The 12,933-nt window shown below is 43.7% G+C and overlaps 2 protein-coding genes across 4 annotated transcripts in view; one reads left to right on the plus strand and one right to left on the minus strand.

Annotated features, from left to right (window-relative positions):
* Rpain (RPA interacting protein) overlaps positions 1-5,467 on the plus strand; it is a 12,499-nt gene extending 7,032 nt beyond the window's left edge. The window contains exons 6-8 of one of the 3 annotated variants that reach the window (XR_001174937.1): positions 2,155-2,295; positions 4,049-4,212; positions 5,333-5,467. Coding sequence is in view for 2 of the 3 variants with exons in the window: in XM_013013052.1 (XP_012868506.1) it covers positions 2,155-2,295; positions 5,333-5,362 (171 nt within the window). In the remaining variant the exon portion in view is untranslated. The remainder of the gene's footprint in view (positions 1-2,154; positions 2,296-4,048; positions 4,213-5,332) is intronic. The other 2 variants (XM_013013052.1, XM_013013053.1) reach the window with 2 other exon arrangements.
* Positions 5,468-5,515: 48 nt separating this feature from the next.
* The window catches only part of Dhx33 (DEAH (Asp-Glu-Ala-His) box polypeptide 33), a 31,375-nt gene continuing 23,957 nt past the window's right edge, over positions 5,516-12,933 (minus strand). The window contains exons 9-14 of the mRNA XM_013013141.1: positions 12,670-12,789; positions 12,318-12,468; positions 7,599-7,692; positions 6,343-6,438; positions 6,029-6,151; positions 5,516-5,902 (exon numbers count right to left, since the gene is read on the minus strand). Coding sequence (XP_012868595.1) covers positions 5,753-5,902; positions 6,029-6,151; positions 6,343-6,438; positions 7,599-7,692; positions 12,318-12,468; positions 12,670-12,789 — 734 coding nt within the window. The 3' untranslated portion in view covers positions 5,516-5,752. The remainder of the gene's footprint in view (positions 5,903-6,028; positions 6,152-6,342; positions 6,439-7,598; positions 7,693-12,317; positions 12,469-12,669; positions 12,790-12,933) is intronic.

Genomic DNA, 12,933 nt, shown 5'->3' on the forward strand with positions numbered 1-12,933 from the left:
TTTTTTCTTTTTGCTTATGTGGTGCTGAGGAATCGAACCCAGGGCCTCGAGCATGCAAGGCAAGCGCTCTACCACTGAGCCACCTTCCCAGCCCTAAAATAAAACATTTTATCGTAAGTTTCAGATAACTTTTTTTTTTTCAGGTAAGGGGTGGGTTTATTCATCATTCTGGCTGGCACCAGGCAATGTTGGCCCTCCATGCAGCTGGGAAAAGACCTGGGAAAGAGAGTTTCAGATAACTTTGAAAACTTTTTTAACATCAGCAGCTCCTGTAATGCATAGTCAGAATCCCGATTTCACTTCTATAAAATTGGTCAAGAAGCTGATATAGTGCTAGGCATGGTGTTGTATGTCTGTAAACCCAGAACTTGGGAGGCTGAGGTAGCACAATTCCAAGTTCAAGGCTAAGCCTGGAATATTTGCAAAGAGACCCTGTGTCAAGAAAATGGGGATTAGAAGAGCTGAATATGTAACTTTAACATTTCCTTCCTCTGTGTGTATGTGTGTTGGTACTAGAGTTTTTAGAGACTTATACTCTCTAGGCAGCTGCTCTACTAGTTGAGCCACAGTTCCAACCCTTTGCTCTGGTTATTTATTTGTACCAATACCAGGGCTTGAACTCAGGACCTCAAGTTGTCATATTTATTTTTTGTTTCTTTAAAAAAATTTTTTTTTGGGGGGGGTCTGGTCATGGGGCCTAAACTCTGCGCCTGGGCACTGTCCCTCAGCTCTTCAGCTCAAGGCTAGCGCCCTACCACTTGAGCCACAGCACCACTTTCGGCTTTATTCTTTTTGCTTATGTGGTGCTGAAGAATCGAACCCAGGGCTTCAGGCATGCAAGGCAAGCGCTCTACCACTGAGCCACCTTCCCAGCCCAAAATTTTCTTTATTTTATTGTAAAGAGGCTATACAGAGGGGTTACAGTTACATGAGTAAGGTAATGAGTACATTTCTTGTTGAACATTGTTACGCCCTCCTTTGTTTCCTTCCTACTATCCCTTCCCTCCCAGTTGTGATATTTCTTTGCTTATGGCTGATATTTTACCCAAATTTTGCTGGCTAAGTTAGATTGAGCTGGCTTCAAATCTCAGTCCTCCAAGTCTTGGTATTCCACATAGCTAGAACATCCTAGCTATTTGTTACATCCTAAATAGCTAGGACTCTTAAGTAAGCTGGGTACCAACTTATTTTTGAGATAGGTTCTTATATTTTCCCCAGGCTACCCTGTGATCCTCCTATTTATGCATTTTGTCATAGCCAGGATGACAGGTATGGACCACTGCATCCTGAATTTGGTTGGGTTAGGTTGTCGTGAACTTTCTGCCTGGGCTGATCTTGAACTTCAGTCCTCCCAATCTCAGCCTCCTTAGCTGGAATTATAGGCTTGAGCCACCATGAGTGGCTCTCTTTCTTCATCTTTCCCCTAATTAATAGCTTTAAAAAAAGAAGTTAATTCATTTCTTTGAGTGTTTTCCTAAACTTTCTGCTAATTATAAAAATGAAACTGTAGGGGCTGGGAAGATGGCTCAGTAGTAGAGCGCTTGCCTTGTATGCATGAGGCCCTGGGTTCGATTCCTCAGCACCACATAAGCAAAAAGAAAAAAGCCGGAAGTGGCACTGTGGCTCCAGTGGTAGAGCGCTAGCCTTGAGCTGAAGAGCTGAGGGACAGCGCCCAGGCCCAGAGTTCAGGCCCCATGACCAGCAAAAAACAAAACAAAAAAAAAGAAACTGTATACTATCATTGATTTATATAATATATAATTAAATCACATAGTTACAGTAGCAAGTTCAGTTAGCACAAACAGATCTGGGAGCAGACACTGCTGGTTCCTGGTAAGGACACAGTAGGCTGGGGAGGGCAGAAGCAGAGGGAGGTTAGAAAGAAGCTGGCAGGCTCTGGGCATTCTTCTTGCCACAGTGGCAGTCTAGTTGTGTAGCAGGAATGGAGAGCGTTAGTTAATTTGGAGATGTGAGTAAATGGAAATTGGTTAGAAGATCCTGGCACAGCATGTACCTATGACTGTCTTTAATGCCCCATGGAATCAAGCCATCCCAGAGAGCTGAGGTTATATTGGTTGGCATGAGGAATCAGGTGTTTCAATCTGTTTGCTATGAAGTAATTAAGATTAGTTTGTGGTTGAACTTTTTTTTTAGTGTCCAGAGTTAACAGAGCAGAAGCTTCGTTCCTCTTTGGAGGACAGTATAAATGAACACAGCACACACTGTCCTCATACACCCCAGTTTTCAGTCACTGGTGGGACAGAAGAAAAACCAAGTCTTCTCATGAATTGTCTGGTAAGCTTCCCACAGGACCCAGTAGTGGCAAGAGCATCAGGGCATCAGCATGATTTCCATACATGTTAGAAGGGCATGGTGGCACATATCCATAACCAATCATAGTACTTAAGAGGCTGATGCAGGAGGCTCACAAGTTTGAGGTCAGCCTCAAATTTAAAAAATTCTGCCTCAAGGGACTGGGAAGGTGGCTCAGTGGTAGAGCGCTTGCCTTGCATGCCTGAGGCCCTGGGTTTGATTCCTCAGCACCACATAAGCAAAAAGAAAAAAGCCGGAAGTGGCGCTGTGGCTCAAGTGGTAGAGCGCTAGCCTTGAGCTGAAGAGCTGAAGGACAGCGCCCAGGCCCAGAGTTCAGGCCCCACGACCGGACCCCACCCCCCCAAAAAAAATTCTGCCTCAAATTAAAACAAAAAAAAAAAGGTCACTAGTCGCTTCTATGGCAGACCACTGCTCTGGGAATTGGGACACCTGGCTATACCACCTGCTTTTTTGCTGGATCAGCAACAGTGGTCATTGCACTTAAACCAGGTCACAACCATGTAATCCCAGTGGCCATGTATCACTTTTGTAGACAGGTGAAGTATAGGAAGTACAGCAAGATAGCACTCAGCAAGGTCACTCAGCAAGGCGTCACTAAAGTCCAAGATTAGCTTCTTGCCCCAAGTGGTAATTCAGGTTGAAGGACAGGGCCACACAGAAGGGTTCAGGAGCCATCTGGCTTAAAGGCCTTATAGGCTTGGTAAAGGAACTGATGTCTCACAATTAGTGTACTGCCAATGTATAATATATACCAATGTTGTCATAGCTTCAGGGTCTCAGACAAGGGAATTTTGGCATTATTGAGCACTAGGTCATGCCAGATGCTCAGTCAAGTCTACCTCCACATGGAATCAGCCAACTGATTCTGGGCTGTAGCTCCAGCTGTAGCTGAGGCCATGTTTCCTGTATGCTGGAGTTTCTGCTTCATATGTCTGTGTCTTTGAGAGCAAGGACTACATTTTATTTTTATGCCCAGTGGCTGGCATGTGAGTAGGTGCTTAATATGTGTTTACTAACCAGTTCAAGTAGAGGCAGAGCAGCTGAAAAGGCAGGTCCAGATGGCCTCAACTTATAAGAAAACGAATGAATCATCCACAGATGGTAGCTGTGCTAGTGTGAACCTCCTTGAAGTGTTAGCTTTGGACCAAGAACCCAAGAGAATGGAAGAGCCAATTGAAAAGAGGAAAAAGGTGGTGGTGGTGGTGGTGCACTTCTGAAATCCCAGCACTAGGATGGATGACACAAAAGAATTCAAGAGTTCAAAGCCAGCCTGAACTACACAGCAAGACCTTACCTAAAATATAAAAAAGCAAGTGTGGCCAGGCGCTGGTGGCTCACGCCTGTAATGCTAGCTACTCAGGAGGCTGAGATCTGAGGATCCGGGTTCGAAGCCAGCCCGGGCAGGAATCTCCATGAGACTAGTTAACCACCAGAAAACCAGAAGTGGAGAATAGGGCTTAAAAGTGGTAGAGCACTAGCTTTAAGAACAAAGAGGCTCAGAGAGAGCACCCAGGCCCTGAGTTCAAGCTCGAACACTGACAAAAAAATTAAAAAAAGCAAATGTGGCCAAATATGATTATGTAGTCTGTAGTCAGTTTCTGGGAAAGCTAAAGCAAGGATTGAGCCCAGAAATTCAAGATCAGCCTGAATAATATAGCAAGATCTTCATTTAAAAACTTAAGAAATGAACTAATTACTGCATGTACACCTACAGGTTAGTCTGCATTTTTATTGAGAACTCACACTGGGAGTTCAGGGCCCTGTAACTCAGAGCAGTGGTGAAACGAAATGGTGGTCTGGAAAGTGGGCGCTGTGCAGCAGTGATATAACATGACAGACAGCACTGGCTCTAGAAGAGACAGGGAAAAATTGTTTTGGGTAAGGAGTGTCACAGCAAAGATGAGAACCTGGAGTTGGGGCCAGGGGGGAAGGGGGAGGCACAGGGGCAGGGAATGACAAAATTTGATTCAGTAGTCTCCAAGTTCAGTATCTTGAGATGTAGACACTTGGAGCCCACTCTACCCCAGACCTCACTATTTGTGAAGTACAAGATGCTAACACTGAACAACGACTTGGAGCATTTGTGGTATGTGGTCTGAAGTTGGTCCTGGGGATAGAATGTGCTGAGCCACCTCTTGGCAGGGGTTGTTACCTATGGGACCCACCTTAGCAGAGTGGTGGGACTGAACTAGCAAGGAACCTAGTCACTTTACTCATTCTGACCAATCCTTTTACAGGAGATAAAGGGAAGGTCTGTGGAATTGATGGTCCTTCGGGCTGTTTTGCCTATAGTGAAGGCTCCAAGATGTCACATTTTGATCTTTCTGTTCACCTGTTTTGTGAGGGTATATTTGACTATTCAGGACTCAGTCTTAGCTTGAAGCCTGAATTGCTACTGCTGGCTTCAGTATAGTTGTTTGGCACTGCAGAGTAGAGGTCCAGACAAACTCAAATAGAGCTATCTCTGAAGTCTTTGATAAAACATGACAGTGCTCTCATTGGCAATCATAACTGATATGTTGAATACCAAGGAGTGTAAATGTCAATGACGACATATTTTTAGATTGGGGGGAGGGGGGTACTCAGGGCTTTGAGCTTGGCAGGCAGGCACTGTACCGCTTGTCATAACCCCAGCTCTTTCTGCTTTATTTTTCAAATAGTCTCATTTTTTGCCCCCTCCACCTGCCAGGTCAACCCGGACCTAGATCCAGGTTACGCTTTCCATGTAGTTTGGCTGGCAGCCACACAATCACCATACCCAGTTTTTTCTCATAGACTTGCCTGACCAGGCTGGCTTCAAACTATGATCCTCAAATCTCAAGCTTCTTGAGTAGCAGGATTACAGGTGTGAGCCACCAGCACCTGGCCCAGCTTTTTTACTAAAATAGTCCTGGGATTTTCCCCACCCTGGCCTTGCTACCTGATTATGACTTTTAACCCTATATTGATAGCTCTTCCTGACCAGATTCAATTTATGCTAACTTCTTTTCCTGACTAGGTGTGTGACACTTGGGCTGTGATCCTCTAGAGTCAACTGAGGCACACATCATTTTTCTGGGTTCAAGACAAAAGGGGCCTTCTGTTTACAAACCACTTATTTATAACTTATTTTACATTAAAAGTTTCAAACAACTCCGTTTGTGGTGTTTCAATGCATAGAAAATACAACAACAATTTTGGAGGAGATAAAACAATTTTATTGTCTCAGGTTATACAAAAATCCAGAAATAATTTGTACAGAAAAAAATACAGGATGAATAGTAAATGTGAATGCAGTGTCAATAATTTAAACTTGCTCTTTTTCCCCCATGATAATGAGGATAACCATTTGAAAAGCACATGATTCTGTTATCAGGGTAGTTTTGCTCACTGGCCAAATGTAGCTGTGAAATTAAGGCCTTCACTATCTCTCACAGTACTACTGACTCTTAACGAAACTTTTGAGGTCTTCAAGAAAGGTAATATACTCCTGGTGCTCCAGGGCTGTGCTAAGCTCTACCAGCTCATCGGCGAAAGTGTTGTCCACTCCTCGGTCCGCAAGAAAATCCATTAGATGGTCATACAAAGCCTAGGAAGAACATTTATTAGTATTTTTTAAAAGACAATCTGTAACACCATTTAAAATGAAAATGTTTGTTTCTTCTTGGCCTTGAACTAGCTAGGACCCTATCTTCCAAGACCCCAACAAACTCACCCAGTCCAGGGAATCTGTGTTGAGTGTGTAATTCGTATCCTTCCATTCAGAGTCACCCATGGCCTGAAAGCTAACTTCCTTGATGGAGAAAATGTCACTCTCAGCCTCCTCCTCCTGTCCAATCTGAAAGAAAACAGTATTTAGAGAAATTTGTTTCCCAAAACAAGCCAGATTTATGCAAAGAAATGGTTAATAGTTTGAATTTCCCCAGGTTCTAATCTTGTTCCCTCCTCACCCTCACTAATCTTCTGTCTGGAGTACCTGCTAGAATAAAGAGACTACAAAGGTCCCAGGAGGCACTCCACCCAACATACCTCATCCTCTGGATAGTGACAGTCCAGTACCAGGGCCTTCTTGCCATCACTCTTTGTAACTTCAACTACAAAATTGGGGGTTGATGTCAGTTCCGGCTGGGGAAACAAAAACAAGTCAGCAATGCCACTTGTTAGGAGGGTCCGTGCCTGGAATAACAGAATATTAATGTCTCATTCCCCACTTTTTATAATGATTTAAGGGTCAGTTTTAGAATTCCAGCTCCAGTTAACAGATCTCCATCTTCGTAGGCTGGTTTCTTCACATACACATCAGAGGTGGCCTAAAGCCCTTAAAGACCCATTTTCAACTTGACTCCAATCCTTTATTACAGAGCAGACTCAAAGTCTGACACATGGCTTTGACTAAGTGACAATCCTTAAAATGACAGTAAACCTCATGATGAGCTGTGAAATGAAGTCCCAGGACAGAAAGATGACAGCTGTGCATTTCACAAGAGCTTCAAGCCAGGTCCTTCCGTCAGATAGTCTGGAGACCATTGGCCATCATAGTGGTGGGTTTCTGGGCCAGGCATATCACTTCCTAAAGTGTTTCACTTGGCTAAATAAATGACTGGGGCCTCAGTCTTCCCTATTTGGGTTAAGTAAAACCCTCCTAATTATAATCTCTGATGGGTCCCATCACAGAAAGGGGTAAATTCCTTTCTACTAAGAGAACACAGGAAACCAGGCAGCAGTAGCTCATGCTTATAATCCTAGCTACCAGGGAGACTGAAGCAGGATCATGACTCAAAGCTAGTTTAGGCAAAAAGTTCACAAGGCAGTAACTCCAAAGTAACCACTGAGAAACAGGGCTGGAGATAGGGCTCAAGTGGTAAAGTAAGTGTTGAGGTCAAGAGAACCATCACAGGCCTGAGACTGCAGGCAGCAATGTATTCAGTAACAGGGAAAGAAATGCCAATGCCCTGGAGCTAACGCTGGCCCCAAATAATTGATCCCCAAGGTTGGGACTTGTACAGCAATTTTATAATGAAGTATAAATAGTTCTTGCCTATCAGAAGTGACGGGGGTGGCTGGGAAAGTGGCTCAGCGGTAGAGCACTTGCCTTGCATGCATTAGGCCCTGGGTTCGATTCCTCAGCACCACATAAGCAGAAAAGGCGGGATGTGGCGCTGTGGCTCAAGTGGTAGAGTGCTAGCCTTGAGCTGAAGAACTGAGGGACAGTGCCCAGGCCCAGAGTTCAGGCCCCACAACCCACAAAAAAGTGACAAAGGCTGGCCAGAACACCCAGGGCTTACCTCTTGTTCTTCAACTTTCTGCTCTTGCGTGGACTCCTCCTCACTGTCAAATGTTGGAGGGATGCTGTTGTTAATATTGAAAGTAACAGTGATCCTAGAAAGGTAAGTGAGAACACAAGGTGTAGAGTAATTTAAAATGGGCTTGCTACAGACATCTCTTGAAATAATGTCTGAAGCCTAACTGACTATAGTTAAGAATTATCTGAGACACATTAAAGTGTACCAATGAATGGCAATTAAATGAACTGGCTGGGGTAAACCTCAGAAGTAAAATGTCTACCTAGGATGTGCAAGGCTTTGGGTTTGATCCCCAACATCACACAACACGTCCAATAAAGGAAAGATTAATTTATATCAGCCAAATAGCCATCCCTGGGCTACATCCCATCAGGCAAACATCCCAGTGCTCGCTGCAGTATGCCCACTGTTTATTTCACGCCACAGCCAGCTGAAACTGTACACCATGCCTCCCCAGGGGACCCTTGGGTACAAGTGAGAAGTGGTGAGATGGACAAGAGGCTCCTTTAAAAACTTTCAGTATAAACCCTTCTGGAAAGCAGTCAGGAGGCTCCTCAAAATACCATTCCTAGGCATCTACCCTGAACATTATAAGCCAGGTGATAAGGACATGTGCGCATCCATGTTCACTGCTACACTATTTATATGATAGCCAAGATATTGGAAGTGGTGTGTGGCTCAAGTGGTAGAGTGCTAGCCTTGAGCTAAAGAGTGCAGAGACAGCACCCAGGCCCAGAGTTCAAGACCCACGACTAACAACAAAAAAAGTATACCATAATAGCCAAGATATGGAAATAACCCGGATGCCCCACAACAGATGAGTGAATCCAAAAATTGTGTTACCTATATACAATGGAATTTTACACAGCCATTAGAAATAAAATAATGTCATTTTGCAGGGAAATGGATGGAACTAGAACTAATGTTAAGTGAGGTAAGCCAAGATCAGAGACAAATGGTGGTACATGTTCTCTGATACATAGAAGTTAGATCTAAGATGCACTGGGATTTGACAAATTACACAGGGTCCTAGATACAGTGAGACCACTGTATCCTCACATACAGTGAGACCACAAGAGGATGGTCTTAGAGAATCACAAAGGTGTAATACCCAAGCGCCTCTTCACATGTATAAATATATATACCAAAAGTCTAAAGATACGGAAACAAAGGATTTTTGGTTTTTCTTTTTCTAATGACTCTGTGTGCTTTACCCTATATACAGTATATTCACATGCATATCTATGGGAGGGTGCGGGGAGGACACATCTGAAGACAAAGGATGAAAAAGTGCAGCAGTGGAGTGCACTGAACATTGCTGAAAGTGAACTATACAACTCATGGGAGAAGATGGGAGGGAGGGAAGGGGAGAGAATGAGCGAACAGACGACAGTCTTGAGAAAGGAAAGGTACTTATTACCTGATGCACGTAAATGCAACCCCTCTGTATATCACCTCTGTAACAACAAATCTAAAAAAACTTTCAAATAAAAAAACTGCTCCTGAGGAGGCTTCATGAAGAATATGCTACAGTACTGATTCATTCTTCACAATCATAAAATAGGCTAGAATCACCAACTATGATGACTAAAATAATGTTCTAAAAGTTAAGTCAAGATTCCTGTGTAGGTCCAACTCCACAGTACAAGACACTAAATACTGTTCCCTGGAGTTGTGCCTTGCCACTTTTCTATGGAAGAATGGCAGACATGTCTAATCTGTATCAGTGGTTCATGTGGAGCTGCTGGGTATAGGATTGTGATAACTTTATTAAAATATTACTTATTTTCATTTATTGTGTGTTGTATCAAGGCTCAAATTCAGGGCTTCATGCTCTTGCTTGGCTCTTCAATTCACAGACAGCATGCCTACCACTTGAGTCATACCTTCATGTCCAGTTTTCTGATGGTTACCTAGAGCTGTCTCATAGACTTTTCTGCCTGAGCTGGCTTTGAACAATGATTCTCAGGTATCAGCCTCTTGGGTAGGTAGCAAAGATTATTGCTTGGCCAGAACTTTTTAAGCCAAAATTGGCTTTAGGAAAATGGTTAAGTGAAGTTACCAAATACACAGGTGGCCTCGGTATTTAAAAAAAAATTTTCTAGGGTTGGAAAGGTGGCTTAATAGTAGACTGCTTGCCTAGCATGCATGAAGCCCTGGGTTCAATTCCTCAATACCACATAAACAGAAAAAGCTGGAAGTGGCGCTGTGGCTCAAGCGGTAGAATGCTAGCCATGAGCTCAAGGACAGTGCCCAGTCCCTGAGTTCAAGCCCCAATACTAGCAAAAAAAAAAAAAAGAAAGAAAGAAAAAAGAAACACTATATACTAGGCAAATAAATCAGAACCTATTTCACACCATAACAAAAGTCAAAACAAAATGGATCATGGATCTCAACATAAAGAGCTAAAAATATAAAACTCTGCTTTCTTAGATATAAGAGCAAAACAACAACAAAATCTTCTCTGTGCTGCTGTGGTTTGCAACACTGACCATGCAGAAGTTTAAGAGTTTAATCTCCAAAGTTAATGGCACTAAGTTGGCCTGGTGCTAGGAAACAAACTCAGGGCTTCATTCATGCTAACCAAGGACTGACCCCTGAGCTATATTGCATCTCTCCCCCCCCCAAAAAAAGATGGAAACTATGGTTTAGAGGTGGGGCCTTTGGAAAGTAATTAACCTTAAAATCATTTGGGTGGAGCTCCAATAAAAAATTCTCCGTGGTTTTGAGGGGCAGAAACCAGACACATAGATGTTCCATCCACTCTTGCAACATCAAGTAACACCATCCCAGAACCTAGAGAGCAGCCACCACCAAATGACTAAGACTGTGCTTGTCCAGAGTTCTGAGTCAAAATAAACCCTTTTATACCTAGAAATTACTGGCATGGTTATTGCATACAGCTTTCTATTGGCTGAGGGGATGGGGTGCATCTCATGAACATTTTTCCCAAGCTGACCTCCAATTGTGATTTTCTAGTATCAGTTCTTTGAACAGCTGGAATTACAGAAATGAAACCAGCACACCCAGCTTTTTTTGTGTATGGTAATGCTGGGGACTGGGTTCTTATACTTACTAGGCAAGCACTGAAAGTAGTCTGGTTCAGGATTTTTGTTATGGCAGTGAAAAAACAGACCAATCAATACATGTATACACCAATGCATACTACCTACCAAGATAGAGAAGCATAGAGCCCTTTTCAAACCCTGAGACCACCATAAAACAAAACAAAAAGTTGGCACCAGTGGCTCACACCTGTAATCTCAGCTACTCAGGAGACTGAGATCTGAGGACTGAGGTTCAAAGCCAGCCTGGGCAGGAAAGTTCATGAGATTCTTCAATTAACAACCAGAAAATCAGAAGTAGAGCTGTGGCTGAAAGTGGTAGAGTGCTAGCCTTGAGCGAAAAAGCTCAAGGACAGCTCCCAAGCCCTGAGTTCAAGCTCTATGACCCCCCCCCTCACCCCCCAAAAAAGGTGAATTACATAATACACAAATCTTCTAAGTCTCAGTTCTTTGTCAGTTGTGGGGCCTGGGTGCTGTCCCTCAGCTCTTCAGCTCAAGGTTAGCACTCTACCACTTGAGCCACAGGACCACTTCCGGCTTTTTCTGTTTATGTGGTGCTGAGGAATCAAAGCCAGGGCCTCATGCATGCAAGGCAAGTGCTCTACCACTGAGCCACCTTCCCAACCCCAGTCTCAGTTCTTTAAAAAAAAAAAACAAAAAACAACCCAACTACCTCAAAATATGCTAATTGTTTATCTGTAATGGGATTACATATAACATAAAACAGCACAAAAGGGGTTTAATAGTTTAGGGGGAGGAGTTGAATAAGGCCAACTCTACCTTTTTGATGGCCTTGCTACATTGTAACTCCATCCTGTTATTTATGAGTTACTTATATTGCATTTTACCCTACAGGGGGCCATTTTTAGCAACACTAAAACACAGATCAAACTGATTCTGTCTCTATCTCCGGAATCCTTTACCAATAACAATCCTAACAACCTCCAGCTACATTTTTTTTTTGGGGGGGGGGGTTCCAGTTGTGGGGCCCGAACTCTGGGCCTGGGCTCTGTCCCTCAGCTCTTCAGCTCAAGGCTAGCACTCTACCACTTCAGCCACAGCGCTACTTCCAGCTTTTTTTTTTCTGCTTATGTGGTACTGAGGAATCGAACCCAGGGTCTCATGCATTCAAGGCAAGTGCTCTACCACTGAGCCACCTTCTCAGCCCCCCAGCTACATATTTTTGTGCTACTTGTTTCCTTAGTAATCAACCCACAACAAATTTGTATATGGTGAACACACTATCTGGAGTTTATGAAGTTGCCCAAGTCTATCTTGAAAACCATTTTACCAGCATGAGTCTACCTGGAGGAGGTTCTGGGAACGGCCCAGGAGAGATCCTACAAGATCATGGCTTGGGGCTCCGAAAATGGCTCAGTAGTAGAGTGCTTGCCTTGCATGCGTGAGACCCTGGGTTTGATTCCTCAGTACCATATAAACAGAAAAGGCTGGAAGTGGCACTGTGGCTCAAGTAGTAGAGCGCTTGCTAGCCTTGAGCTGAAAAGCTAAGAGACAGTGCCCAGGCTAAGAGTTCAGGCCCCACTACTGACCAAAAACAAACAAACAAAAAAAACAACAACAAAAAGCAATCATGGCTTGTTCTCTTGGAGACCCCAGTTCATCAACCAGTACTTACTTTTCTCCAGCAACTTTCCGAACTAATTTAGCCTCTGTCCCATTCACTTCCAGCTCCCAACCTCCAGACATCTTGGGTAGGGACTTGTGTTTTTGGATTTTTTTTTCTTCCTTAATTTCATCAGTCAAGAAGTCAACAAAAGCTTTGTCTCCTAAAAAGGAAATCCAGATTCAGAAAGTGAAAAGTCAATGTTAGTGTAAAATATAAAACAGTCACCCAGGTTGTTGCAGCTAAACGGAGACTGGGACTGTTTCTAATCTTCCTGGTACTATGTTGCGGGGGCCTTAGTTTTCTGCTGTGAAGCTGAGCTTGACTCTGCGAAAGTTATTCCTAATAACGAACACAGGCCCACCTTTCACTGTAAAAACCAAGGAAATTTCCTGTGCATTCCTCCAGCATTCAGGAGAGAAAGGCAGGAGGCTCGCGAGCTGGAGACCAGCTTGGACTACAAAATGTGGCAAGACCCTGCCTCAAACAACGGGGTGGAAAATCCCAGTTTCTCTCTCTACTTGCCCACCGACACACCCATGCCTTCCACCGCGACTCTTGATCTGAACCACAGATTAAGGCCAAAGAGTTGATTTTTATCCTGGTGGATGGGGAAGCGCGCCCACGC

This window comes from Dipodomys ordii, unplaced genomic scaffold (genome assembly GCF_000151885.1).
Source record: "Dipodomys ordii isolate 6190 unplaced genomic scaffold, Dord_2.0 Scaffold19, whole genome shotgun sequence".
In the NCBI taxonomy this organism is placed as follows: domain Eukaryota; kingdom Metazoa; phylum Chordata; class Mammalia; order Rodentia; family Heteromyidae; genus Dipodomys; species Dipodomys ordii.